This window comes from Pelodiscus sinensis, chromosome 3 (genome assembly GCF_049634645.1).
Source record: "Pelodiscus sinensis isolate JC-2024 chromosome 3, ASM4963464v1, whole genome shotgun sequence".
Lineage (NCBI taxonomy): Eukaryota > Metazoa > Chordata > Testudines > Trionychidae > Pelodiscus > Pelodiscus sinensis.
In genome coordinates this window covers 281,753-309,610 of record NC_134713.1, presented here as the reverse complement: position 1 = coordinate 309,610, position 27,858 = coordinate 281,753, and the positions used below count along the sequence as shown (strand labels likewise).

The 27,858-nt window shown below is 52.3% G+C and overlaps 1 protein-coding gene across 5 annotated transcripts in view; it reads right to left on the bottom strand.

Annotated features, from left to right (window-relative positions):
• ASXL2 (ASXL transcriptional regulator 2) overlaps nt 1–27,858 on the bottom strand; it is a 191,505-nt gene that overhangs the window by 102,245 nt on the left and 61,402 nt on the right. For 3 of the 5 annotated variants that reach the window (XM_075923201.1, XM_075923198.1, XM_075923200.1), the window contains 3 exons: nt 27,581–27,663; nt 9,322–9,390; nt 3,994–4,102 (listed from right to left, as the gene is read on the bottom strand). In XM_075923201.1, coding sequence (XP_075779316.1) covers nt 3,994–4,102; nt 9,322–9,390; nt 27,581–27,636 — 234 coding nt within the window. In that variant the 5' untranslated portion in view covers nt 27,637–27,663. The remainder of the gene's footprint in view (nt 1–3,993; nt 4,103–9,321; nt 9,391–27,580; nt 27,664–27,858) is intronic. The other 2 variants (XM_075923203.1, XM_075923199.1) reach the window with 1 other exon arrangement.

Sequence of the window (27,858 nt, the reverse complement as noted above, 5' to 3'; positions counted from 1 at the left end):
ATTAACACCCATCAGACCAGCAGTAACGACTCCATTGTTGCTACTGAAAGGCCAGCTGTGGGCACCTCAACATATTTCAATAGTACACAGCAGCACCTCATAGCGCCACAGACAATAGCACAGCCAATCCGACCGCAGAGTACGGAGCTGGAGAGCTGGGGAAGAACCTTCAACTTCAAGATACTGCTAGAGAAGTTCGGGTCATCGGAGCCGGCCGACGCCTGCTGATCAGCAAACCTGAACTGTAGTTCCGCTGCTGAATCAAGTTTTCTGCCAAAAACATAGCGCTTCCTTGCATCTTTTGCTTTTGTGGTAAATGCTCGCTTATCCCTGCCTCTGGACAGCTGAACCCCACCAACGACTGTCACGGGGTGAGCGGTGCGGTGTAAAATGCTGAGGTTGCTGTAAGGAGAGATCATTTCTGGAAGGGAAACCTTTCTGCTTGGGATGGGTGTAGGGAAGACGGAGTTTGTTGTAGCACTTTGCTGGGCTCCAGGATAGCTTTATTAATTGCTAGTGTCACTTGGGAAACTCCTACAGATGATGAGATGTGAACAAGTCTGTGGGACCTCTCTCAAGCCTCCTCCAACTGACTACCCAAGCAGAAGAGGTTCTGACGGGCTCAGTGATCAGCAGATGGAGATGAGGAACCCTGGGCTACCACTGCCTTGTTGGATGATGAAGAGGTGAAAGCCAAGCTGGCTGTGGGGAATCCTCCTCCAGCTCTTGCTCAGTACAAACCCAGTATCAGGAATGGGGGTTTCCTGAAGGGATGGGTCAGGGTGCCTGCTGAAGGAAGTAGAGCCAGGAGGCTGTGGAGACGATCTATAGGCAGGGAGGAAGCCCCAAGGGAAGGGGAAGGCCCTGGAGCTCAATCTCTTCCAGGCCATGGGTCTTAGTGGCTGGCCATGACAGAGCGCCCAGTGGGAAGAGAGTTGGGAGCTATTTCATGCACCCTGGCAGGTATTCGCTGACCCTCCAAATCTCAGGATGAGTTCGGGGGATTTCGGAGGGAGTATGCCTGTCTGTGCCAGGTACTGGTGTGGCTAGCTCAGGGAAGATGGCGCTGGAGATATCACGGGTTTCCTTCTGAACAGCGCCATGTGCGCCCAGAGAGGCCCATAATACTGAATGCTGAAAAGAAATGGCAAGCAGCTACTGACTGGCAGCCAACTCTACCAGGAGACGGGATTCCGGATCTCCATTACAATCCGTACCAAGAGACTTAGCAAACCACATGCCGTAGCAAACTTCCAGAGCTGACAGCCCCAGGACAGCGCGCCGCTGCTGAGTCAGCAAGGACAGCACTGCTAAGAGCCAGACGGTGCTGCTGCAGGGTCTGCTCTCAGCCTACGTCTACACTGCAGGCTTCATGTGCAAGACGCATTTTGTGGAAGAGATCTTCTGCAAAAACTTCTTGTGCAAGAGCGCGTCCACATTGCAAAAGTGCATCGAAAGAGCAATGCACTTCTGCGCAAGACAGCGTCCAGACTGCATGAGCTGTCGTGGGCAAAGATCCACTTTGTCAGATGCATGGAGTGGAAATTCCAGAGGCGGGTATCAATATCCATTTGGTAAGATGTCCATCTGTTTGCATGGATGCGCTCTTGAAGGAAAGCTCTGATTGCTATTCACAGAATAGCCACCAGCGCACCTGTGCTTTTTCTGATTGGCTCTTTTTGTGCAAAACCCCCATTGCCTGTCCACACCGCGCAAAAAGGAGTTATTCCTTACAGAAAGGGGAATACCTTCACCACAAAAACCCCTCTGTGCTTTTGATTTACTGTAAATTTACTTGCGCAAAAATGCACTTGGTGTGGACGCTCTGCGGGATTTTGTGCAAAAACCCTGTCGTGTAGACGTAGCCTCCGCGGGGCCAGCACTATTCCCAGCTGAACGGATGATTGCCTTGGGAGTGCCTGGGCCCTTTTGCTGCACGCTTGCTGGACTTCAGCGCCTCCCAGAGCCGAGTCCTTCACAGCAGCGTTCGGCACCTCGCCCTCCTTGAGAACAAAGGGGACTTGCAGAGGGATTCCACCCCAACTGGAGGAATCCTTCTAGCGAAGCAGGCGTTGTGTCTCTCTGCTCTGGACTGAAACGCTGTGAGGGTGGGCGCCGGGCTGACTTCTTCCAAGGAATTGTAAGTCTGGCCCCCTTGGCTTTTTTATTCTTTATTTAAAGACCCTGAAGATTTTGCAGTGACAACTAGAGTTCAGGCTGCTCACTTGTACCGGTTTCTGCAGAACTAGTAGGGCTTCAAAGGGAACCGAAGAAGAGAGAGGAACCAAAGGAAAACGGAGTATTATCACTTACTAAACACCTACCATGAAAACCAGGCCCCAGCTACACCCAGATAAGCGGAGGGGAACCTGTGGTAACAAGATAACATGCTCCAACAACTGTCATGAGTGGTAAGGGGAGTCAGGGAAGCTCTTCCACTTATACCATCATTCAGGGCATGAGCAGCCTGATGGGTACTGCTGAGGGAAACCTCCAATGCCAGTGAACTGGGTGCCAACGTCCTGAAACGGGGAGGACGGGGCAATCACTTGAATAAGAACCATTCCTGAACTAGCAACCGTATTTACAACAAAACAGAAACAAGAGCTAAGAGATGCATCAGGACGCCGACACGGTCTCAGTTATGGAGAACTGATTAGTAGCTGAGCTCCTCTGCTCTCTGTGCCTTTGGTACAGGTGCACAAAGACATGAGCGGCTGCCCAGAGATTTGGCTCTTCAGTGCAGTAATGCCAAGCGTAGTGCAGATTATACAGATGTCTAGATCGAGACAAGCACCAGGAACATTTAACTTACGCTGACTGAAAAGGGGGAAGAGACAGAAAACTTGTTGTGTATTGTAAGTTGTATTCTAATTGCTTCCTCTGCTTTCCCTGCCACCCATGATGGGCTCTTGGCTAAAAGTTGCCCTTTTACTTGAACATGTAATTATGACTTTCAGGCCATCTAATCAATTCTTCAATTGCTTTCAATTCTCAATTATACTTTTGTTTATGTTTTTGCTCATAATTTTCTGGTCCCTGGGCTACCACCAGCTTCCACTCCAGTGATCAAGTTCATCTTTACCTGCCATAATGACGTCCAAAATAGTTACTTCATGTCGAGCGTAATATAGGCTGTAATTTCCTAAAGCTCTGAGGATTTATTGATGGATGCATGAGACCTCCAACACACTTCCCCCAGAACACCACCCATTTTCTTTCCATCCATGACACACAGATGCTATTCTCTGGTGACATTTAGGTGATTAAATGTGCAAATTCACTCTCTGCCTTGAATCTATAGACTCTCTAGCAGTACCAGAGGCTGGTTAATTCAACACTTCAGTTGGAGAGTAAGATTGCAAATAAAGATTTTAATTATTTAACAAAGAAGACTGATTCAAATAAAACCCTAGGCTCCCCTTTTTAAGCAGCTCCCCAGCTGGCGGACTGAATGGTGTGAGCTGGGTATGGAAGAGGGAATTTTTCAGCTCGAGGTACAAATCCTGATGAAGAGTGACAAAGTAACCATCTGATGGCTATGAACTAGGCTCCATTCAAGGACTGTGCCAGTCCTGCCCCTAGGGGACAGGCACCCCGCACGGAGCAGTCCTTCGCCTCCTCGCTGAGACTGAGGCACGACGACCGAACATCGTCTCACTCAGAGATGGCCCCACCCCGCTCAACACAGACCTTTCTGCCAATCACTGGCCAACCATCCATGATGCTGCCTCATGACTAGGCGGTAGGATGCAGGAGCAGCTGGGGGGGGGTCTGCAAGAGCAGGGCGGGAGTGCGGGGCTGGGCACGAGGGAGATAGGGGTGCTTATCTGAGCAGAGGGGCATTTTTAAGGTTTGAGGCACTTTGGAGACACTTTTGTTGCAACTGCTTATCCCGCTGGGGATCCCTAGATGAGGAACATCCAACATCGGTTAAAATGGCTACAAAGGTCACAAACTTTTTAAGAAAGTCCCCCCATCTGAGACACTTACCTTCAGTGTGTACACTCCCATTCTCCCTGGAACCTTATAGAAAATACCCTCTTCCCCTCGGGAGTTTGTATGCAGCATAGCATTCAGACATGCAAGAGGAGAAGTCCCACTGAAAACAAAAGCACAGGATTAGCCTCTCGTGTTGAGGGAGCAACTAGAGGTTATGCTACTTGGTCAATATTAGCCCTACTGGTCTTTGGACAAACACAGAGGTGAGACACTGCAAGCCTTCACTCAAACCAGGAGCATGCAGAGGTGGGCTGAGTCAGTTTACTTGAACCAGCCCCAGAGGGGAGCGGAGCTGATGTTGCTACAGTCAAGCAATGTCAGGCTGATTCAATGTGCATTTGTCCACGTCCCAGGGAGAAATCCCAGCCAAACCTGACACCTCACACCCTCTCTGCTAGCGAAGTCCGTGCACGCATGGGCAGCTGTGTTTGAAACCCTGAGCTGTGAGAGGCGGTAGGAGCGAGTAGACTCTAAAAGAGCGAGTGAGAGAGAATGGAATCTGCTCCTGCCCAGCTGCCCTTCAGCTGGGAGCAGGGGAGAGACGAGGGCTTGTCATACTGCAGCGGAGGCCATAGCGACAGTACCTCAACTGGGGCTTTGGGGGAGAGAAGGAGGGCAGGATGAAGCTGGGGGGGGGGGGGGGGGGGAGAGGCTGGCTTCAGAGCAGTCACCTTATTTTCACAACCAGACGACATTCCGATTGTGCCGAGGAGGCTTTGCTAGAGCGGGATGCTGTGTGGAAAAGCGCCAGGCGGGGCGATGCCAAGGGGGGGGGTGCAATAAGCACATGAATGAAATGAGAGGCAGGAACCAGAAGGGGGAGGGCCTATGAAATGCTGCCTGAGACAACCAGCATCTGGATTCACAATTCTGGGCCAGTAGGACAAACAGGAGACCCATGTGGGGGCGATTCCTATTGGCCTAAGGCTGCTGGCAGAAAAGTTATGTGGACAGGGCAGGAGACAAGAGTCAAGTGGCCTGGCTTCTCCTCCCAAAGCAGCCACACATGGGTGAGAGCTCAGGGAGACACTCAGATACTCGCCCTCTGGGGTAGAGTCAGGAGTGCAACCCATGAAAACCACGAGGCACCACTTAAGCATTGGTAGAAGCTTCTACTCCCACAAGGGAGCTACTGCTAGAAGCTGCACTGGCACAGCATGCCAGATGGTGAAGCCATAGTAAAATGGCAGAATCCCCCTCAGACCAGACAGCCTTGAGTTTGCACGCTAGGTCCAGCTCTGCAGTCCGGCTGTGAGGAGCTTTTTGCTGAACTTTGCCATCGAGAGGGTAACATTCAATAACCACAGAAAACAACGGGCAGACCTGCAGCACCTTAGAGACTAACAAAAAATGGGCTTTTGTGGGCACGACCCACTTCAAAAACCAGGCGGAGAGCACTTGAGTCTCCCTGGCACTCAGCAGCAGACTTAGAAGCTGCCATAATTCAGCAAAAAACCTTCAAAACCAGACATCAGCCTGAAGCTGCCAAGCTGGAATTCATGGGCAAACTGACACCTCCAGACTGGGTTGGAATAGACTGGGAGTGCCTAGCTCAGTGGTGCGCAACCTTTTTTCGCCCCACTGTGACCCCTGCGGCTGGGCCTGGCTATTGGCGGCCATGTGGCGCGGGGCTCCGATCCGGGTAGCCGGATGCCAAGACCCACAGGTTGCGCATCACTGGCCTACCTCACTGGGACACGTGCTTTTCCCTCTTTCGGTATTCTCACCACCTCAGCTCTTGGGAATAAGCCACATCCACCCTATCCCAATTCAAGAGACCTCGCTAGCACTGGCCCTCTGCACAGTCATGTAACACACCCATCTCTACCTGCCACACGGAAGTTTCCGTTTCCTGTATCTGAGGGTGGGTTCCAGCCTAGGAAAGCTTATGCCCAAATACTTTTGTTACTCTAGTGCCATAGGACTCCTCGCTGTTTTTGCACAAACAGACTAACATGGCATCTGAAAAAAATCAATAACCCTTACTATGAGAGTAACAAATTTAGCCCTGTAGAAGTCAAGTCACCTTGTGCCTTCCCCCTCCCTCCCCACCACCTCTCTCCTCCATTTGTTATGGGGCTAAGAGGGGAAATCTCATAGACTTTAAGGTCAGAAGGGACCATTTTGATCATCTAGTCTGACCCCCTGCACAATGCAGGCCACAGAATCTTACCCACCCACTGCTAGAATAATCCTCTCACCTAGATCTCAGATATTGAAGTCCTTGAAACAATGGTTCAAAGACCCCAAGATGCAGAGAATCCTCCCGCTAGTGACCCGTGCCCCATGCTACAGAGGAAGGCGAAAAAACCTCCAGGGCCTCTGCCAATCTACCCTGGAGGAAAATTTCTTCCCGACCCCAAATATGGCGATCAGCTGAACCCTGAGCTTGGGGGCAAGACTCACGAGCCAGACACCCAGAAAAAAGTTCTCTATAGCAACTCTTCCCACCATTGGCCTATTTCCCACTGATAGTGAAAGGTCAATAAATTGCCAAGATCATGTTACCTCATCAAACCATCCCCTTCATAAACCCATCTAGCTTTGTCTTGAAGCCAGATAGGCCTTTGCCCCCACTACTTCTCTTGGAAGGCCGTTCCAGAACCTCACTCCTCTAATGGTTAGAAACCTTCATCTAATCTCAAGTCTAAACTTCCTACTAGCCAGCTTATATCCATTTGTTCTTGTGTCCACAATGGTATTGAGCTTAAATAATTCCTCTCCCTCCCTGGTATTTATCCCTCTAATCTATTTAAAGAGAGCAATCATGTCTCCCCTCAGCCTTCTTTTGGTTAAGGGAAACAAGCCAAGCTCCTTGAGTCTCCTTTCATAAGATAGCGGCAAGGAGTCCTGTGGCACCTTATAGACTCACTGCAGTGTAGGATCATAAGCTTTTGTGGGCAAAGACCCACTTCATCAGGTGCATCTGACCAAGTGGGTCTTTGCCTACGAAAGCTTATGCTCCTACACTGCAGTTAGTCTATAAGGTGCCACAGGACTCCTTGCCGCTTTTGCAGATTCACACTAACACAGCTACCCCTCTGATTCTTGACTTTCATAAGACAGGTTTTCCATTCCTCGGATCATCCTAGTGGCCCTTCTTTGTACCTGTTCCAGTTTGAATTCATCCTTCTTAAACATGGGAGACCAGAACTGCACACAGTATTCCAAATGGGGTCTCACCAATGCCTTGTATAATGGCACTAACACCTCCTTATCCCTACTGGAAATACCTCGCCTAATACATCCCAAGATCGTATTAGCCTTTTTCACAGCCATGTCACAATGCTGGCTCATGGTCATCCTGTGATTAACCAGGACTCTGAGGTCCTTCTCCTCCTCCGTTACTTCCAACGGATGTGTCCCCAGCTTATAACTAAAATTCTTGTTATTAATCCCTAAATGCATAACCGTACACTTCTCACTATTAAATTTCATCCTATTACTATTACTCCAATTTACAAGATCATCCAGATCTTCCTGTATGATATCCCGATCCTTTTCTGAATTGGCAATACCTCCCAATTTTGTGTCATCCGCAAACTTTATAGCACACGCCCACTTTTAGTGCCGAGGTCAGTAATAAAAATATTAAATAATGGTCCCAGAACTGATCCCTGAGGAACTCCGCTAGTAACCTCTCTCCAGCCTGACAGTTCACCCTTCAGTATAACCCTCTGTAGTCTCCCCTTTAACCAGTTCCTTATCCACCTCTCAATTTTCATTTTGATCCCTATCTTTTCCAATTTAACCAATAATTCCCCATGTGGTACTGTATCAAATGCCTTACTAAAGTCGAGGTAGATTAGATCCACTGCATTTCCTTTATCTAAAAAATCTGTTACTTTCTCAATGAAGGAGATCAGGTTGGTTTGGCACGATCTACCTTTTGTAAAACCATGTTGTAATTTGTCCCAATTGCCATTAACCTCAATGTCCCTAACTACTTTCTCCTTCAACATTTTTTCCAAGACCTTGCATACTACAGATGTCAAACTAACAGGCCTGTAGTTACCCAGGTCACTTTTTTTTCCCCTTTCTTAAAAATAGGAACTATATTAGCAATTCTCCAGTCAAATGGTACCACCCCTGAGTTTAGAGATTCATTAAAATTTTTTGCTAATGGACTTGCAATTTCATGTGCCAGTTCCTTTGCTATTCTTGGATGAAGATTATCTGGGCCCCCTGATTTACTCCCATTAAGATGTCTGAGTTTGTCTTCTACCTCGGATACGGTAATATCTACCTCCACATCCTTATTCCCATTTGTTATGTTGCCATTATCCCTGAGCTCTTCATTAGCCTCATTAAAAGACTGAAGCAAAGTATTTGTTTAGATATTGGGCCATGCCTAGATTATCCTCAACCTCCACTCCATCCTTAGTAATTAGAGGTCTGTCGTCGTCTTTTTTTTGTTTTTTTCCTGTTTATATGGCTATAAAACCTTTTACTATTGGTTTGAATTCCCTTTGCAAGGTCCAACTCTACCTGACTTTTAGCCTCTCTCACTTTGTCCCTACATGATCGAACCTCAATAAGGGAGAGAAGACAGTAGAGAGGAGGTTCAGGCAGCATCTATGCACTCCAGGATGAGAGATTAACCTATTAAGTGCAATATGTTAGAGAGACAATACGGTTTAGCAGTGAATCACTGATTACCATTAAGAGGCACACAGAGTCCCCAAAGAGATCTGGGTCCCATTGTGCTGAGAGCATAAGTAACAGTTTGTGCAAGTTCCACTTCTCAGAGTTCAAACGGAGAGTAACTCGTGTCATCTGCTCAACTATCCGCAGCCAAGGAACCCTCCAGCCTCTCAATATATAGATAGAGGAATAGTCCAACTGACCCACAAATCCAAAATACTCAGGCACTGTGTCCAACTCCAGAGAGATCTTCAGGACAGAATAAAGAGCTTAACAGCATTTATTTCTCTTATCTTCATTGTCGAAGGAAGTGTTAACCTAGGGTGCTTTCCAGGTATCCCATTCCTGTCCTTCACTGGAGCACCTTTAGGGTTCCCTGGTGAGACATTCACACAGAGCCAACCCTGAACTACCTTTATTACCGCGCAGGAAGAGCAACCATGTAACTACAGTTCATTTCCCGTCCTAAGTCTATGGGCACCAAAAAAGCATCTAAAGTACCCTAACATCCTGATGAAATGAGGCCAACAGCACATCAACCCTTCTCATAGCAAGTGCTAAGGTCAGCCTGAAAGAGTGTGGCCTAGTCTACTCTACTGCGGGCCATCAATCTAGTTACGCAATTCCAGCTACATGAATAACGTAGCTGAAGCTGACGTACTTAGACCTACTTACCGCGGTATCTTCGCTGTGTGGTCGATAGTGGATGCTCTCCCATTGACTCCATTCACTCTTCTTGTTCTACTGGAGTACCAGAGTAGACAGGAAAGTGCTCGGCAATCTATTTATCACACCTATACTAGACATGATAAATCAATCCATGCTGGATCAATGTGCAGAAGCACCCATGAAGTTGCCAATCTGCTCTGGATTCCATTTTTAGAAGCCAGAGTTTTATCCATGGCAGTTTCCACATGATTTTAGAGAACACTGAGGCCTTGCTCATTACTACTGTGCTGTTCATTAGTCCTTTTTTCTGTAAGTCTACACTCATTCTCCTATTTTAACTATTCCCCGATGTGCTGCATGCATCAATTCTTTGGACAGGCTAAAGATGCACAGTGTAGTCCGGGGTGGGCAAAAGGGCCTCCATCGACCGTTTCCGGCCCACCAAGCAGATTGATCCAGCCTGTGGAAGCCCTACTGCTCCCCTGCCCTCAGGCCAATTAGGGTCCGGGGACGGAGGAGCGTGCGAAGCTTCCTCCCTCCCTGTGAGCAGCATGCAGTGCTTTGAAGCACTGCACATGGCTCGCAGGGCGAGAGGAGATGTCATGCGCTCCCCAGACCTGATTGGCCTGGGGGCAGGAGGAGCGTGCAAAGTTTCCTCCACTCTCCCTCCCAGCGAGGAGCACATGGCACTTCAAAGTGCCATATGCTCACCCAGGGTGGGGGCAGGGCGAGGGAAGCTTTGCACAGCTCCCCCGCCCGCAAGCCAATCAGGTCCTGAGGGCAGGGAAGCATGTAACGTCTCCTCCCGCCTTGCAAGCAGCGCATGGCACTTTGAAGTGCCGTGTGTTCCTCACAGGGTAGAGATAGGGCAGGAGGAGGCTTCTTGCTCCCCTCGCCCCCAGGCTAATCAGGGTCTGGGGGCGGGGGAGCGTGTGAAGCTTCTTTCTGCCCTACTAGGGGCGTGGGTGCCTAATGGGAAGGGAGGGCAAAGGGGATGGGGAAGCCCAGAAGCATTCTGGCCCCGCCCCTTCCGGATTAGTCCCTGCCCCTTCTGGGGCGGCCCAGGGCCACTTCCAAAATTTTTGAACTGGCCCCCGGCCAAAAATTATTGTCCACCCCTGGTGTAGACATACCCGAAGAGGGGAAAAGTATGGCAAGTGAGTTGTAAAGCTCTGTGTATCTGGCTACTCTAATAAATACACTTCCGCTTGCAGCTCTCTTCAGGATTATTGCTTTCAAAGGCTATCATTCCCACAGAATAGCTGCGTATCAAATGTATTAGCTTTCAGACTCGTTTTCTAATTTCCATTGGTACTTATAGCCACCTTCTGCCCCAACATTCAAGCCTGAACTAGCAGAGTATACTGGACTTATCTGCATTAGCTCAGCCCTTTATTTAGTAGCCTTCAAATCAGGGATGTTAGAGACTGGATATTTTAGTGATCGTGTAGCCACAACAACGTTTAGTGCTTATACGGTTACTAAACGGCTCCCCGGGGCGGAGCCAGCAGCCAGTGTGCTCCTGGCCCCACTCCTGGGAAGCCCTTAGCTGTCCCAGACCCAGAGGCAGTGCGGAGGAATGGGGCAGTTGTGTGTAGTCGATTGAACTAACCGGTAAGCCTAGGCTTCTTGATTAATCATTTCAACGGCAATACGCCAACATCCCTACTTCAAATGCCCTCATTTCCCTCAGCTAACATCGCCTGGACATTTAGCACGTTTCCTGTCCCTGTCTCCAACCCACGAATGAAAAGGTTCGGTATGGTCACTCCTCTCTGAAGACAGAGAACTAATCTGTGAAATTTAAACAAGTCTGTTCCCTTCGGGGGGGAGGAGGTTACTGGAAGGTGACCTTGGAGGCCTTTAGTGCGTGCTACACAGGGACAAAGTGCAAAGGGCAGGAAAGAGTACTCAGGAACTGGGCTCTCAGCGCTCTACTCATTCCCCTGAACCACCTGACAGTCCAGGTGAGTTATGGACAGCCTGATATTTTGTAAGAGTGGCCAAACTTACATCTTTATTGCTTTAGACTGAGAAGGGTGGGCAATAATTTTTGATGGGGGGCACTGCAAGAATTTGGAATGTGGTCAAGGGCCGCACTCTTCCAGGATATTAATGGAGGAGGTGCGGGGGCCTGGGACAGAGGGTGGGTGCAACAGGGACCTTGGGGTAAGAATTGTGACCTGGGGCACTGGACTTCTTGCAGCCCTCCCACAGTATTCTTGCAAGAAAGTTAAGGGAGTCTGGATTGGATAAATGGAGGGTAAGATGGATAGAAAACTGGCTAGACGGTTCGGCCCAGCGGGTCGTGATCAACAGCTCGATGTCAGGATGGCAGTCGGTGTCTAGCAGAGTGCCCCAAGGATCGGTTCCAGGGCTGGTTTTGTTCAACATCTTTATTAGTGACCTGGATGAGGGGATGGATTGCACCCTCAGCAAGTTCACAGAGGACACTAAACTAGGGGGAGAGGTAGATACGCTGGAGGGCAGGGATAGGGTCCAGAGTGACCTGGACAGAGTAGAGGATTGGGCCAAAAGAAATCTGAAGAGGTTCAACAAGGACAAGTGCAGAGTCCTGCCCTTGGGACGGAAGAATCCCAAACATTGGTACAGGCTGGGGACCGACTGGCTAAGTAGCAGTCCTGCAGAAAAGGACCTGGGGGTTCCAGTGGATGAGAAGCTGGAGATGAGTCAACAGTGTGCCTGTGCATTAGGAGGAGCATTTCCAGCAGATCCAGAGATGTCATTATTCCCCTTTATTCGGCTCCGGTGAGACCTCATCTGGAGTATTGTGTCCAGTTCTGGGACACCCCCACACTATAGAAAGGATGTGGACACTTTGGAGAGGGTCCAGTGGAGGGCAACCAAAATAATGAGGGGCCAGAGCACATGACCTATGAGGAGAGACTGAGGGATGTGGTCTTTAGTCTGCAGAAGCGAAGAGTGAGGGGGGATTTGACAGCAGCCTTCAACTTCCTGAAGAGGGTTCCAAAGAGGCTGGTCTCAGTAGTGACAGGTGGCAGAACAAGGAGCAATGGTCTCAAATTACAGTGCGGGAGGTCTAGGTTGTATATTAGGAAAAACTATTTCCCTAGGAGGATGGGGAAGCACTGGGATGCTTTCCCTAGGGAGGGAGTGGAATCTCCATCCCTAGAAATTTTTAAGTCCCAGTTTGACAAAGCCCTGGCTGATGATTTAGTTAAGGCTGGTCCTGCTTTGGGCAGGGGGCTGGACTTGATGACCTCCTGTGACCTCTTCCAGCCCTGGGATTCTCTGATGCTCTGGTTCTATGACTGCGGTGCAGGGGGTTGGATTGTGACCTAGGGCAGGGAACTGGGGGTACCGAAAGGGGTGCAGGGATTTGCGTTGTGAGCTAGGGCAGGAAGGGACTGATCTGGGGCAGGGGATATGGGTACAGAAGGGGGACAAAGGATTTGGGTATGTAGAGTAGGGGGCAGGAGTGGGGAGCAGGGAGGCACTGGGATGCCAGAGGCAGGGTCTGGCCAGGAGACTTACCAGCCAGCAGTCTGTTCCTGAATCAGCCTCCCTGCCAGCCAGTGTTCCCTCTAAACTGTGCAGCAGCCCAGCTTCACGGATGATTAAGTCAGCCCCATCCAGTCAGCTAGCTCCCTGCATGGAGCCCAGAGCCTGTGACTGGGCAGGGCTGATTAATCCCCTGTGAAGCTGGGCTGCCCCACAGCTTAGAGGGAAGACTGCTGCCTGACACTCCCGCACAGGCTGTAGCCATGTGATGTGGAGCCCCTTGTGCTTCGTGGCTGCCTGTTATTTGAACAGGCAGCTCCCATTGGCCAGTTTCTGGCCAGAAACCGGCCAATGGGATTGTGCTGGGGGTGAGAGCAGCTCCAAAAGCTTCCCCCTCCTCCCAGCTCAATTTTTAAAGTGAAACTGCCCCACAGCTGCATTTCTGAGCTGCATGCAGGTGAGGTGCAGCAAGTGGGGAACCTGCCTGGGGTTCCCCACAGTGTCCACAGGTTGGATCTGGTGGCTGCATCTGGCCCACAGGCCGTATTTTGCCCAGGCCTGGACTAAGGCCTCCTACACACACTACACATTTTACATCAAAACAGAGAGATGCCGAACAAATTGCTATTGTGCACACATGCCTTTGAGTCTGTGTAGAGGACTGCGCATCCCACATTCAATTTCAAACCTACTGCAGACGTCTTTCTAACTGGGCTTGTTTCTGTGAGCTCCATGAGATGACAGAAGCCAAGTGTACAAAGCTGGTTCCTCAGTCATGTGTGAACAAGATTTCAGGCTGAAGTGAGCCCAGAAATAGGTTTATTAGCTCCATGGAAAATTTCAATCCAAGGGTGATGGGTTACAGGAGTAGAAGTACACATTTATAATAGAAATGGTGTTGAACAGGGATGTGAAGGACTAGTCAACTATCCGATAAGCAAATGCTTATTGGACAGTCGACTAGTTCCTGCCCCCCCTGCTGCCTCAATCTGATAGAGGCGGGGGGGGGGGTAAGGGGGAGAAGGAAGAGGGAGGCACTTAAAAGTGGCTGTGCCGCATGGAGCCCAGGGTCAGGTGGGGAGTCCCCAGAGGACTCCGGGCTGCATGCGGGTGCCAGCTTTGAAATGTACAAGAGTCCCCAGCCAGGCCCCTTGTGCATTTCAAAGTGGGGCTCTTATGCATGTCAAAGTGGAAGCGCCCACATGGAGCCCAGAGTCAGCAGGACTTCCCACTGTCCTTGGGCTCCCTGTGGCATGCCAACTTTGAAATGTACAAGAGCACAGCAGGACCTCTGGTGCATTTCAGTGTCAAAGGCGGAACGTGGAAGTGCTTCTCGACGAGTTGAATAGTCATAGAAATTCCATCGACTATTCAACTCTTAAATTAATCACTAGTTAACATCCCTAGCGTAGAACAGATTCTAGAGGTTATAAACATATTACAGACACGAGTAGCGTGCATCACAGAGCTGCAGAAATTGCTGTAGATGGCTACAAGCAACCTAGTCACCTGTTTAACTAAACTATATTAACTCTGTTTATAAATGGAACCTTAATATAGCATATGCCAGCGTAATGAGGATGATTATTACACACAATCACTGCAAATGTGGATATTTTTAACTTATGTTTATGAATACTGGTAACTTCTCAATTCCCCTCCCTTCTTTATTTTTGCATCTGAATTACGTAGACATGAAGAGCATTTTCAGATTCCCTCTAAGATTTTTTGCGTTCAAACTGGAGCACCTAGAAAACTGAAGGTGAACTGCTAGACTAAAAATGCAGTTTAATTCGTTTACTGGAATATCTGAGGCTGTGTCTAGACTATGGAGTTTTTCCATGATACCTGAGGTATCCCGGAAAAACTCTGCTGCGTCCAGGGAACGCGTCTGCTCTTCCAACATTTTGTGTGGAAGAGCTGACACGCTCTTTCAGAAACTCCTGTACAGGCAGTCCCCGGGTTACACAGATCCGACTTATGTTGGATCCGCACTTATAAACGGGGCTTTTCTCGCCCTGGAGGACGCGGGCGGCAGGACCGCCCAGACTCGCCGCGGTCCTGCCGCCCGCGTCCTCCGGGGTGAGAAAAGCTGCTCCGCATCTCCAGGGTCTGCTGGGGAGGTCCCCCCCCCCCCCCCCAGCAAACCAGGGAGACGTGGAGCAAAGCCGCGGAGGACCCGGGCGGCAGGACCGCGGCACGTCTGGGCGGTCCCCCCGCCCAGGTCCTCCGTGGCTAGTGCGCCCCCCCCCCCCAGCAGACCAGGCTTTTCTCGGGACACCTGTGGTAGAGCAGCTGGGGTGCTGCCGGTTGGTCCCGCAGCGCCACTCCCGGCGCTACTGGAGCAACCCAGCAGCACCCCAGCTGCTCTGCCCCAGGCATCCCCAAGTCAGCCGCTGCTGAAACTGACCAGCGGCTGACTACAGGAAGCCCGAGGCAGAGTTGCTCTGCCCCGGGCTTCCTGGAATCAGCCGCTGATCAGTTTCAGCAGCAGCTGACTTGGGGACGCCTGGGGTTCTTAAGTTGTATCTGTATGTAAGTCGGAACTGGCGTCCAGATTCAGCTGCTGTTGAAACTGATCAGTGGCTGATTCCAGGAAGCCTGGGGCACAGCAACTCTGCCTCGGGCTTCCTGTAGTCAGCCGCTGGTCAGTTTCAGCAGCGGCTGAATCTGGACGCCAGTTCCGACTTACATACAGATTCAACTTAAGAACAAACCTACAGTCCCTATCTTGTACGTAACCCAGGGACTGCCTGTATTCCTCATTTCACAAGGAATAAGGGCTCTTCTGAAAGAGGAGGTTTTTCTGAAACTTGGCTGAGTGTAGACAGGGCAAATTTCAGAAGAGCCTTTTCCGAAAAAACTATTGGAAAAAGGTATGCAAATTGCAAAGCGCAAATAAGTATGCAAATAAAACTCCATAGTCTAGATGTAGCCAGAGCAGAGAGGCAGTTTAAGAATTGACACTGTTTGTACTATCTTCCAAACTCTAGATGTACACTGTTACAGTTCAGAAAAAGCTGTGAATTAAAAATAATCCGTTATAAAGCATGCATCAAACTTACTTCACTCAAAACAATTTAACCCTCCTCCCAAATCACCAAAACAAACAAGTGCACAAAAACCACTACCATGCAAATCAAGCTTTTGCTCACACGTCAGGTCCACAAACAGTTCTAAGGTTAATTTGTAAGACACTAAGCACTCCCATGCTGTTAACCTAATTGACATCTTCCACAAACTTCACAAGCAAATTAGGTTTCAAATTTGCATTGCACTCTAATGCTAATGCAAACAGCATGCAAAGACAGCTTGGATTCAACTAGTGAAAGCTTTACAGCTAATTATACAGCTACTACTCTGCGTATAGACCTGGGCGTGAAGCAAGCTGATTGGTTTCTTAATTAAGGCTTAATTACATAGCTGAGAGTCAAATTCAATTAAGCTTACATACAACAGTAGCTTTAGAACATTAGCAGTGGGTCTTACCTTCTGGAGTTGGATTGCAACCCAAAAAAAGGAGAGAGAGACCCCTTTTAAAAGGTGAGCAAAGCAATCGGCTAGCCATTATAGAGACCCTCCCCCCATCAGTAGAAGAGGAAATGCATCTCTGCACCTGGACACATTTCTGGAGCAGACTTCAGCAATGCCCAAGCTGCTGGAGACAAGGTAGGTACAGTGGGGAGAGAGGGTGCACCTGTCATTGGCAGCCGGTTCTCAGAGAAGCTCTGACACAGCTAACTCTGGACAGTTGCTTGGCTGCTGCTCGTTGATGGAGAACAGGGATTTGCAGACTTTTGGCCCACCGCCCACCCTGCTCCACTGCAGATCTTTGCGCGCCACCAGCCCAACACCCATGAAGGTGCCTCCTGGCCGAGAGGTAGGGTGCAGGAGTGGCAGAGGGGGAGGGGTTCTGGCTGGGAGGGAGGGTGCAAGAGCAGCATGGGGGTGCAGGGTCTGGCTATGAGAGAGGTGGGCTCTGCCCCCAATGCGCCCAGGCACCCCCCTTCTCCCACTGGCCGTGGGAAGCAGCAGGGAAAGCCTGCGGGCGAGTAGTTTCCTGTGCAGCCGTTCCCCAGCAGGGAGGAGGGGAAGCAGGAGCACGCGGAGCCGCTTCTTTCCCCCACAAGCTGGATGGAGCCTTCAAGCCTCGCCCATTCCATCCTCCCACAGCAGGAAGCTGGCGCTGGGACTCCCACCTCGTGGGAGGGAGGGGCACGGGGCCAGAGCACCAGTGCCAGCTCCCCATTGCAGGGGCGCAAGACCCAAGCCCACGGCCCACCTGCAAGATGGCTGCAGGCCACTGATCCAGAAGCCAAGTGAAACCAGGCAGCCCGCTAACAGATGCATGGGGCCAAGAGCGCTTCCCTTCTGCCCCCACTCGTTCCTATGCGCAGAAGTAGACTGCCTGCCAAGTCGCTCCTATGGGGAGCAGGCTGGCGTAGCGAAGAGCACAGCCGGGGCTGCCGACGGAAGGGTGGGAACGAAGTAACAACGGGAGTTGCCTCGAGGGTGCAATTTCTGTTCTAGTAAGCGGCTGTTGCACTGGTGGGACAGGCAAACCACATCTCATGGCCAGGAGAAATGGGGGAAAGCAAATACAAGTGACATCAGTAACGAGCTGCCTTTCATCTAAATGCAGCCCAGAACACGGAGGCACAGAACTCTCTCAGCCCAGCGACCTGCGAGGAAGGCACCAGGCAAGGAGACGACGTGCCTAAGCACAGAATTATCTAGCAAGGAGGCTGGCGAAGCTCACGAATGACAAGAGAGCTGACTGACTGAGGCTACGTCGAACATTTCCACTTGATCAACAAACCTTGTGTCATTCAGAGATGCTTAAAAAACCCATGAACAACGTTTTGGGGCAGGAGGTGAAAGCGCCAACAAAGCGAAAGCCTCTCAGCAGGGCTTGAAGAATTCTCTCCACACAAGTGCCGTGCAGGCTGCGTTCACACACTGACTGTTCACGACAGGGCCGTGTCAACACAGCCTTGTTGCTAGCGTACATCTGCATGGCGCAGCTTTAAGAGGAGGAGGAAGGTATGGCAAGCGAGTCTTCTCCATGTGCAAGGAGAGGAAGCTTTTCAAACCAATGGATCTGATGGATACGGAGGAGACTTGCTCTGGCGTAGGAGTGAAGCACTGCGCCCATTAGGGGGAGGCTAGTTTATCTGGCTCCCATTTCCTGGGAAACCAGAGTATACTGCCCTTTATGGCGTAAGTGAGGGCGCATATAGGGTTCAAAAAGCACATTCCCCAAGTGCCCTTTTGTTTTCTGCCCCAGACAACTTGCCGGCTCGACACAAGACACCAAGTTCCACAGGGAGACTGATGGACGCGTCAGCTGAGAGGCTCCTCTGGCGCTGCTCATGACAGTATCCAAACACACCAGCAGTGACTCGTCCTGCCTGAGCAGCCCCTTGCCCTGTGCAGCCTGGAGCGCACAGGCGAACGCACAACACCTGTGTTGCAGGGCGGCAGCCAGGGAAGGCACAACCGACACATCATTCCCTAGCGGCAGCCTGCAGCCAGGGCCTTCCTTCCCCAACAGGTCAACCAGCAGCACCCCACGGCCAACATCCAAATCCCATTCGTGTTCCCAAAAAAGGCTGCTCCTGACCAGAGCTGGCCTATATCCAAGTGCTCTTCACAGACTCCACCGTCCGGAGGCTCTCTCTGCCCGCCAGACAGCACATTCTCTGCTTTGTGCGGGAGGGAACGCGCCGCCGCACGGCCTTGTGACGGGATTACAGAGCTGGGTGTGGCTGTGGCATAGCCCTGCTGGCCCAGGATGTTAGAGAGAGAAGCTGGATGAGGAGACCAGCTTCTGCTGCAGAGTGAGATAAGCTTCAGTTTACGCAGAGCTCTTCTCCAGGTCTGCCTGAACCTTGCAGAGCTCTCAGCCCAGGCAGCGGAGCTGGGAAAAGTTTCTCAAGTTACTGTGGCAAGTACTTCGATGGGGCACAACTCACCCTGTGTTGATTGCAAGTCCCTGTGAACAGGGAAGCTGTTCTGGAAAAGACCCAGTCTACATTCCTCCTACGTGTGTTGTGGGGAACAGTACATGCCCAATATGTTAGTGAAACCAGCACAGTTTTCTATACTTGCCTCTTTCCAGCCAGCAAACAAGCGGTTACCCCTCGGGACCGTTGTTCCTCGCGATGTCTTGCTCCCGCCCATTCCACGTAGGTGCACGAATGTCGGAAGCTTTCCCTCCGCAGTACCCACTGGGCCAGCCAGGGAGCCCCGGAGTGGCACTGCTCTATCGGCGCCTCTATACCCGTCTTGCCAGAAGTCTCCACCGAAGGGGGGCGGGTGGGATTTGGAATGGGCGTGAGCAAGTCCAGGCTAGCTGCCCGTGCCGAGCGCAACGGACGCCCCACCAGTGCAGGAGCATCAAGACACTGAGGTGGCAGCAGGGCTCCAGAGTGGCTGTCCTGGGGCCCTGCACTCTGTGCCCATGGTGAGAGGGGGCTGGCCCTGTGCATCCTCCCCCTCCTTGGCACCGGCAATTGAAAGGGCGCCATGAAGAGGTGCCTTTGGTTGGTGCTGTCGAGGGCCTCAGCGTGCCCGCACCCCCACACGCTGAGCCCGGTGCACTCCGGACCACCAGTGCCGGGGGCTAGAGAGCTCATTCCTGGGGGCTCCCAGTTCCAGGCTTAAAGCCCCTCCAAACCTTGCCACCATCTGCAAGGTGACCTTCTCCCAGGCACTTGAAACGGGTGCTGTGGGGTCGCCACAGGGCGTAGCTTACAAGCACTTAGAGCAGGGCTCGAAGCAGTCTGGCCCAGGCATCCCCCCGTGGCAACTCCCGCTGGGACTATGCTAACTACCACCACAAGAACTCTGCCAAAGGAGCTGAAGGTGGTCATGAGAAGCAAGCCGAGCACACGCCAGCAACCATCACGGGGGGTGAGAAGGACCTGGGGGGAGGGCCCAGCAGGGGTATATGTGCGCCGATATATCACGGGGGGGTGAGAAGGACCTGGGGGGAGGGGCCAGCAGGGGTATATGTGCGCCGATATATCACGGGGGGTGAGAAGGACCTGGGGGGAGGGGCCAGCAGGGGTATATGTGCGCCGATATATCACGGGGGGGGGGTGAGAAGGACCTGGGGGGGGGCCAGCAGGGGTATACGTGCGCCGATATATCACGGGGGGGTGAGAAGGACCTGGGGGGAGGGGCTAGCAGGGGTATATGTGCGCCGATATATCACGGGGGGGGGGGTGAGAAGGACCTGGGGGGAGGGGCCAGCAGGGGTATATGTGCGCCGATATATCACGGGGGGGGGGGTGAGAAGGACCTGGGGGGAGGGGCCAGCAGGGGTATATGTGCACCGATATATCACGGGGAGTGAGAAGGACCTGGGGGGAGGGGCCAGGAGGGGTATATGTGCGCCGATATATCACGGGGGGGGGGGTGAGAAGGACCTGGGGGGAGGGGCCAGCAGGGGTATATGTGCGCCGATATATCACGGGGGGGGGGGGTGAGAAGGACCTGGGGGGAGGGGCCAGCAGGGGTATATGTGCGCCGATATATCACGGGGGGGGGGGGTGAGAAGGACCTGGGGGGAGGGGCCAGCAGGGGTATATGTGCGCCAATATATCACGGGGGGGGGGTGAGAAGGACCTGGGGGGAGGGGCCAGCAGTGGTACATGTGCGCCGATATATCACGGGGGGGGGGGGGTGAGAAGGACCTGGGGGGAGGGGCCAGCAGGGGTATATGTGCGCCGATATATCACGGGGGGGGTGAGAAGGACCTGGGGGGAGGGGCCAGCAGGGGTATATGTGCGCCGATATATCACGGGGGGTGAGAAGGACCTGGGGGGAGGGCCCAGCAGGGGTATATGTGCGCCGATATATCACGGGGGGGTGAGAAGGACCTGGGGGGAGGGGCCAGCAGGGGTATATGTGCGCCGATATATCACGGGGGGGGTGAGAAGGGCCTGGGGGGAGGGGCCAGCAGGGGTATATGTGCGCCGATATATCACGGGGGGGGTGAGAAGGGCCTGGGGGGAGGGGCCAGCAGGGGTATATGTGCGCCGATATATCACGGGGGGTGAGAAGGACCTGGGGGGGGGCAGCAGGGGTATATGTGCGCCGATATATCACGGGGGGGTGAGAAGGACCTGGGGGGAGGCCAGCAGGGGTATATGTGCGCCGATATATCACGGGGGGGTGAGAAGGACCTGGAGGGTGGCCAGCAGGGGTATATGTGCGCCGATATATCACGGGGGGGGTGAGAAGGACCTGGGGGGAGGGCCCAGCAGGGGTATATGTGCGCCGATATATCACGGGGGGTGAGAAGGACCTGGGGGGGCCAGCAGGGGTATATGTGCGCCGATATATCACGGGGGGGGGGTGAGAAGGACCTGGGGGGAGGGCCCAGCAGGGGTATATGTGCACCGATATATCACGGGGGGGTGAGAAGGAGCTGGGGGGAGGGGCTAGCAGGGGTATATGTGCGCCGATATATCACGGGGGGGGGGTGAGAAGGACCTGGGGGGAGGGCCCAGTAGGGGTATATGTGCGCCGATATATCACGGGGGGGGGGGTGAGAAGGACCTGGGGGGAGGGGCCAGCAGGGGTATACGTGCGCCGATATATCACGGGGGGGGGTGAGAAGGAGCTGGGGGGAGGGGCTAGCAGGGGTATATGTGCGCCGATATATCACGGGGGGGGTGAGAAGGAGCTGGGGGGAGGGGCTAGCAGGGGTATATGTGCGCCGATATATCACGGGGGGGGGGGTGAGAAGGACCTGGGGGGAGGGGCCAGCAGGGGTATATGTGCGCCGATATATCACGGGGGGGGGGGTGAGAAGGACCTGGGGGGAGGGCCCAGCAGGGGTATATGTGCGCCGATATATCACGGGGGGGTGAGAAGGACCTGGGGGGAGGGCCCAGCAGGGGTATATGTGCGCCGATATATCACGGGGGGTGAGAAGGACCTGGGGGGAGGGGCTAGCAGGGGTATATGTGCGCCGATATATCACGGGGGGTGTGAAGGACCTGGGGGGGGCAGCAGGGGTATATGTGCGCCGATATATCACGGGGGGTGAGAAGGACCTGGGGGGAGGGGCTAGCAGGGGTATATGTGCGCCGATATATCACGGGGGGGGGGTGAGAAGGACCTGGGGGGAGGGCCCAGTAGGGGTATATGTGCGCCGATATATCACGGGGGGGGGGGTGAGAAGGACCTGGGGGGAGGGGCCAGCAGGGGTATACGTGCGCCGATATATCACGGGGGGGGGTGAGAAGGAGCTGGGGGGAGGGGCTAGCAGGGGTATATGTGCGCCGATATATCACGGGGGGGGTGAGAAGGAGCTGGGGGGAGGGGCTAGCAGGGGTATATGTGCGCCGATATATCACGGGGGGGGGGTGAGAAGGACCTGGGGGGAGGGGCCAGCAGGGGTATATGTGCGCCGATATATCACGGGGGGGGGGGTGAGAAGGACCTGGGGGGAGGGCCCAGCAGGGGTATATGTGCGCCGATATATCACGGGGGGGTGAGAAGGACCTGGGGGGAGGGCCCAGCAGGGGTATATGTGCGCCGATATATCACGGGGGGTGAGAAGGACCTGGGGGGAGGGGCTAGCAGGGGTATATGTGCGCCGATATATCACGGGGGGTGTGAAGGACCTGGGGGGGGCAGCAGGGGTATATGTGCGCCGATATATCACGGGGGGTGAGAAGGACCTGGGGGGAGGGGCTAGCAGGGGTATATGTGCGCCGATATATCACGGGGGGGTGAGAAGGACCTGGGGGGACGGGCTAGCAGGGGTATATGTGCGCCGATATATCACGGGGGGGGGGGTGAGAAGGACCTGGGGGGGGGCCAGCAGGGGTATATGTGCGCCGATATATCACGGGGGGTGAGAAGGACCTGGGGGGAGGGGCCAGCAGGGGTATATGTGCGCCGATATATCACGGGGGGGGGGGTGAGAAGGACCTGGGGGGGGCCAGCAGGGGTATATGTGCGCCGATATATCACGGGGGGTGAGAAGGACCTGGGGGGAGGGGCTAGCAGGGGTATATGTGCGCCGATATATCACGGGGGGTGAGAAGGACCTGGGGGGAGGGGCTAGCAGGGGTATATGTGCGCCGATATATCACGGGGGGGTGAGAAGGACCTGGGGGGAGGGCCCAGCAGGGGTATATGTGCGCCGATATATCACGGGGGGTGAGAAGGACCTGGGGGGAGGGGCTAGCAGGGGTATATGTGCGCCGATATATCACGGGGGGTGAGAAGGACCTGGGGGGAGGGGCTAGCAGGGGTATATGTGTGCCGATATATCACGGGGGGTGAGAAGGACCTGGGGGGAGGGGCTAGCAGGGGTATATGTGCGCCGATACATCACGGGGGGTGAGAAGGACCTGGGGGGAGGGGCTAGCAGGGGTATATGTGCGCCGATATATCCCGGGGGGTGAGGAGGACCTGGGGGGAGGGGCTAGCAGGGGTATATGTGCGCCGATATATCCCGGGGGGGGTGCTCAGTCCAGGGATGAAGTGGCATGAAAACCTCCAAAATGCGTCACACCTCAGCTTTGGCCTGCTAGCTCCCCCGTGATGTACTCTAGGGAAACATTATCCCGCTGCCCTGCTCCACCAAGCATCAGGTGTCAATCACCACTGCTGCCAGCTAAGCACCAAGTTCAGGTCTGTGGTTCCCTCAGTTGTAAGTATCAACTCCGCAGAAGATGCCATTTTGCATTTGCTTGGTAGCAGTAATTATCGCAATTCTGGCAGTACACTCACTAGCACTAAGAAACGCAAGAAGCTTTGCACGTGACCTCTACTGAACAGTAACCAAGTACTTGACCAACGTTAATTCATCTTCCCAGCATCGGAGGAAGCATCGGCCACTCTCTCAACGAGGAAGAGGCAGAGAGATTCAGCCGCTTGCCTCGGGATGCCCAGGAAGTCTCGGTCAATGCTAGGAACTAAATCCGCTTCTCCCGAGTCCCTAGTTCTTGAGCCAGAAGATTATGGTGTACATTTTCTTCTCAAGCACGGTGATGCTCTAGCGGTAGGTCGCCTGCCCCTGGAGTAAAACATTTTAGGAGGGTGTTGGCACTTGATGCTTTCATTCAACTGTGATTTCTTCCCAGCCTGCACGTCTCCCCTACACTAAAAGGGAAGAGTCGTACTGATTTTCTGGCAATATAAACAACGGAAAAGCATGAGCCCTCCAGCGTCCTCTGCTCTGGCTCCTTGAGCCCCTAAGTGGTTAACATCCCAAACCTGCCGCATTTCGTCTCCTACACAGATGGAAGCTATTCTCTTCAGTTTTGCTTTCCCAAAACTGGGAGCAAGCGCTGCTGTGGCCTGGCCTCTTTTCCACCCGCTAGGGATGTTCAATGCTAAGTCACGCTCTGAAGCAAGCCTGACTCCAACAGCATCGATGGTTTTCACAGCAGGTCTTGGTGCAGTTGGACGACTCGGCATCTAGAAAAGGAGGGCTCCTGAGCGCACGCACGTGCCCACACCCTATTAAGCTAGAAGAGCAAAATACAGATTTTCAAAACGGAGCAGGATTTTCGAACCAAGTAGCATTTTTGGGCAGTGCGCCAATCCACTGCGGGGGTGAAATTAGCTAGCTCTGAAAGGCACGGCGGTTTGCTATACTCGTCCAGGTACACAGAATCCTAGACTAAGAGGGGTTTAAGGCAGTTGCCTTTGCTAATGCACAGAATGAAATGCATACTCTAGACTCCTCTTCCACCAGCCAGGGTCTTCCAATCTAGTCCATCTCCCAAGATGTGGCTCCTGCAAATTAATATGCTACCACGTCATCAGACGTTTTTCCATGGGGAAAGGCAGCTGGAGTAAGAACCCAGAAGTCAGAACTTTACTACTTCTGTTTGCTATTTAAAGAACATATTAAGTCCAACTACCTGCATCATGTTGTGCTGTTTCTACAATTTTCTTGAAGCTAAAGATCTCATTAAGAGAAGACTAACCACCCACCCTCAGAGACTATAGTGGGGCACAAATGAAAATCCAAAGGATGAAAGAAAACTGAAAGGACTGTCAAGTCAGGAGCACTGGCAAGAAATAGTCCTACTGCAGGGAATGGAAATCTGAAATGTATTCACAGGTGATGCTAAAAATGCAGACTCATTAAAAAAGAAAGGAACCAATCCCAGTGGGTTGCAGGAAGTAAGTTGGTTCGTTGTGGTTGCACAAACTTCCAGGAGAGTGTTGGGGACAACAAGTGCTGAAGGAAGCAACCAGGGGCCATGCGCAGCTTGACTTGCTGCTCACAAACAGGGAAGAACTAGTAGGGGAAGTAGAGGTGGGTGGCAGCCTGGGCACCAGTGATCATGAAAAGGTTGAGTCAGGATCCTCACCGAAGGTAGAAAGGAGAGCAGCACAATACACGCCCCGGACTTCAGAAAAGCAGCCTGACTCCCTCTGGGAAACGATGGGCAGATCCCCTGGGATGTAACATGAAGGGGAAAGGAGTCCAGGAGAGCTGGCAGGATTTTACAGAAGCCTTATTAAAGGCCCAGGAACAAACCATCCTGATGTGCAGTAAGAAAAGCAACTAAGGCAGGTGACCACCTTGGCTTAGCAGGGAAATCTTTGGTGAGCTTAAACACAAAAAGGAAGCTGACAAGAAGTAGAAACTTGGATAGATGACTAGGGAGGAGTTTAAATATTTTGCTTGAGCTTACAGGGGACTTATCAGGAAGGTGAAAGCGCAATTGGAATTGCAGCTGGCAAGGGATGTGAAGGGGAACAAGAAAGGTTTCTACAGGCATGTTAGAATCATAGAACACTAGGACTGGAAGGGACCTCGAGAGGTCATCGAGTCCAGTCCCCTGCCCCCACGGCAGGACCAAATACTGTCTAGACCATCCCTGATAGACATTTATCTAACCTACTCTTAAATATCCCCAGAGATGGGGATTCCACAACCTCCCTGGGCAATTTATTCCAGTGTTAGCAATAAGAGGGTGTGGGATCCTTACTGGACGAGGGAGGTAACCTAGTGACAGATGTGGGAAAAGCTGAAGTCCTCAATGCTTTTCTTACTTCTGTCTTTACAGAGGTCTGCTCCCAGACTACTGCACATGGCAGCGCAGTATGGGAAGGAGGTGGGCAGCCCTCGGTGAAGAAAGAACAGGTGAAGAACTATTTAGAAAAGCCAGACAAACACAAATCCATGGGCCCAGATTTAATGCATCCGAGGGTGCTGAGGGAATTGGCAAATGTCATTGCGGAGCCTTTGGCCATTATCTCTGAAAACTTGTGGAGATCGGGGGAGGTCCTTGGCGATTGCCTTGGAAAAAGGCAAATGTAGTGCCTATCTTTAGAAAAGGGAAAAAGGACAATCCAGGGAACTACATACTGGTCTGCCTCATCTCAGTCCCTGGAAAAATCATGGAGGGGATCCTCCAGGAATCCATTTTGAAGCACTTGGGAGAGAGGAAAGTGATCAGGAATAGTCAACATGAATTCACCAAAGGCAAGTCGTGCCTGACCAATCTGATTAGCTTCTGTGATGAGGTAACTGGCTCGGTGGACATGGGGAAGTCAGTGGATGTGATCTACCTTGACTTTAGCAAGGCTTTTGATACGGTCTCCCACAATATTCTTGCCAGCAAGTTAAGGAAATATGGATTGGATAAATGGACTGGAAGATGGATAGAAAGCTGGCTAGGCTGTTGGGCTCAATGGATAGAGATTAATGGCTCGATGTCAGGATGGCGGTCGGTTTCTAGCAGAGTGCCCCAAGGATCAGTTCTGAGGCTGGTTTTGTTCAACATCTCTATAAATGACCTGGATGAGGGGACGGATTGCACCTTCAGCAAGTTTGCAGTGGGGGAGACAGATATGCTGGAGGGCAGGGATAGGGTCCAGAGTGACCTAGACAAATTGGAGGATTGGGCCAAAAGAAATCTGATGAGGTTCAACAAGGACAAGTGCAGAGTCCTGCACTCAGGACAAAAGAATCCCAAGCATTGGTACAGGCTGGGGACCGACTGGCTAAGCAGCAGTTGGGCAGGAAAAGACCTGGGGGTTACAGTGGATGAGAAGCTGGAGATGAGTCACCAGGGCGCCCTTGTAGCCAAGAAGGCTAATGGCATAATAGGGTGCATTAGGAGGAGCATTGCCAGCAGATCCAGAGATGTCATCATGCCCCTTTATTCAGCTTTGGTGAGGTCACATCTGGAGTATTGTGTCCAGTTCTGGGCCCGCACTATAGAAAGGATGTGGACACACTGGAGAGGGTAACCAAAATGATGAGGGGGCTGGAGCACATGATTTACAAGGAGAGGCTGAGGGGTTTGGGTCTGTTTAGTCTGCAGAAGAGAAGAGTGAGGGGGGATTTGAGAGCAGCCTTCAACTTCCTGCAGGGGGGACAGAAGACAGAACAAGGAGCAATGGTCTCAAGTTGTGGGGGGGAGGGGACAGCTCTAGGTTGGATAGTCGGAAGAACTCTTTCCCTAGGCGGGTGGGAAGCGCTGGGCTGGGTTTCCTGGGGAGGGGGTGGAGTCTCCATCCCTAGAGGTGTTTAAGTCCTGGCTTGACAAAGCCCTGGCTGGGAGGATTGAGCTGGGGTTGGTCCTGCTTTGGGCTCTCCCCGACCTCTGATTCTATCTAGCCCAGTGTCCTGTCTTTCGACATTGGCCAATGCCAGGTGCACCACAGGAAATGAATACAACAGAAACTCATCAAGTGAATTTAGGGGCCTAAGTCCTTGAATAATTTACCATTTTCTCTTGAGTAAGAAAACATGTACAAAATAAGACTGAATGGTGCAACAACTCACCTGATCTCTTTAAGTCCTTCTTTCTGGATGACTTGAAGAATCTCTTTATGGCTCATAGGTGTATTTGGATATTTCTCCAGGACCTGGTGTGCAAAAACAGATAAAGATGGGAAAGTTACTTACCTGCAATTATTCAAAAAAACAAAATGTGTTTCCTACAGAAATCCACACGTACAGGTTTAACATCTCCAAGGAGCGCACTAGGAGACGGGAATTCTTGGGTTGCAGGAATCTCTTCCACCTGAGACTAGCTGCAAGCCATGGCAGTAGATTCAGTA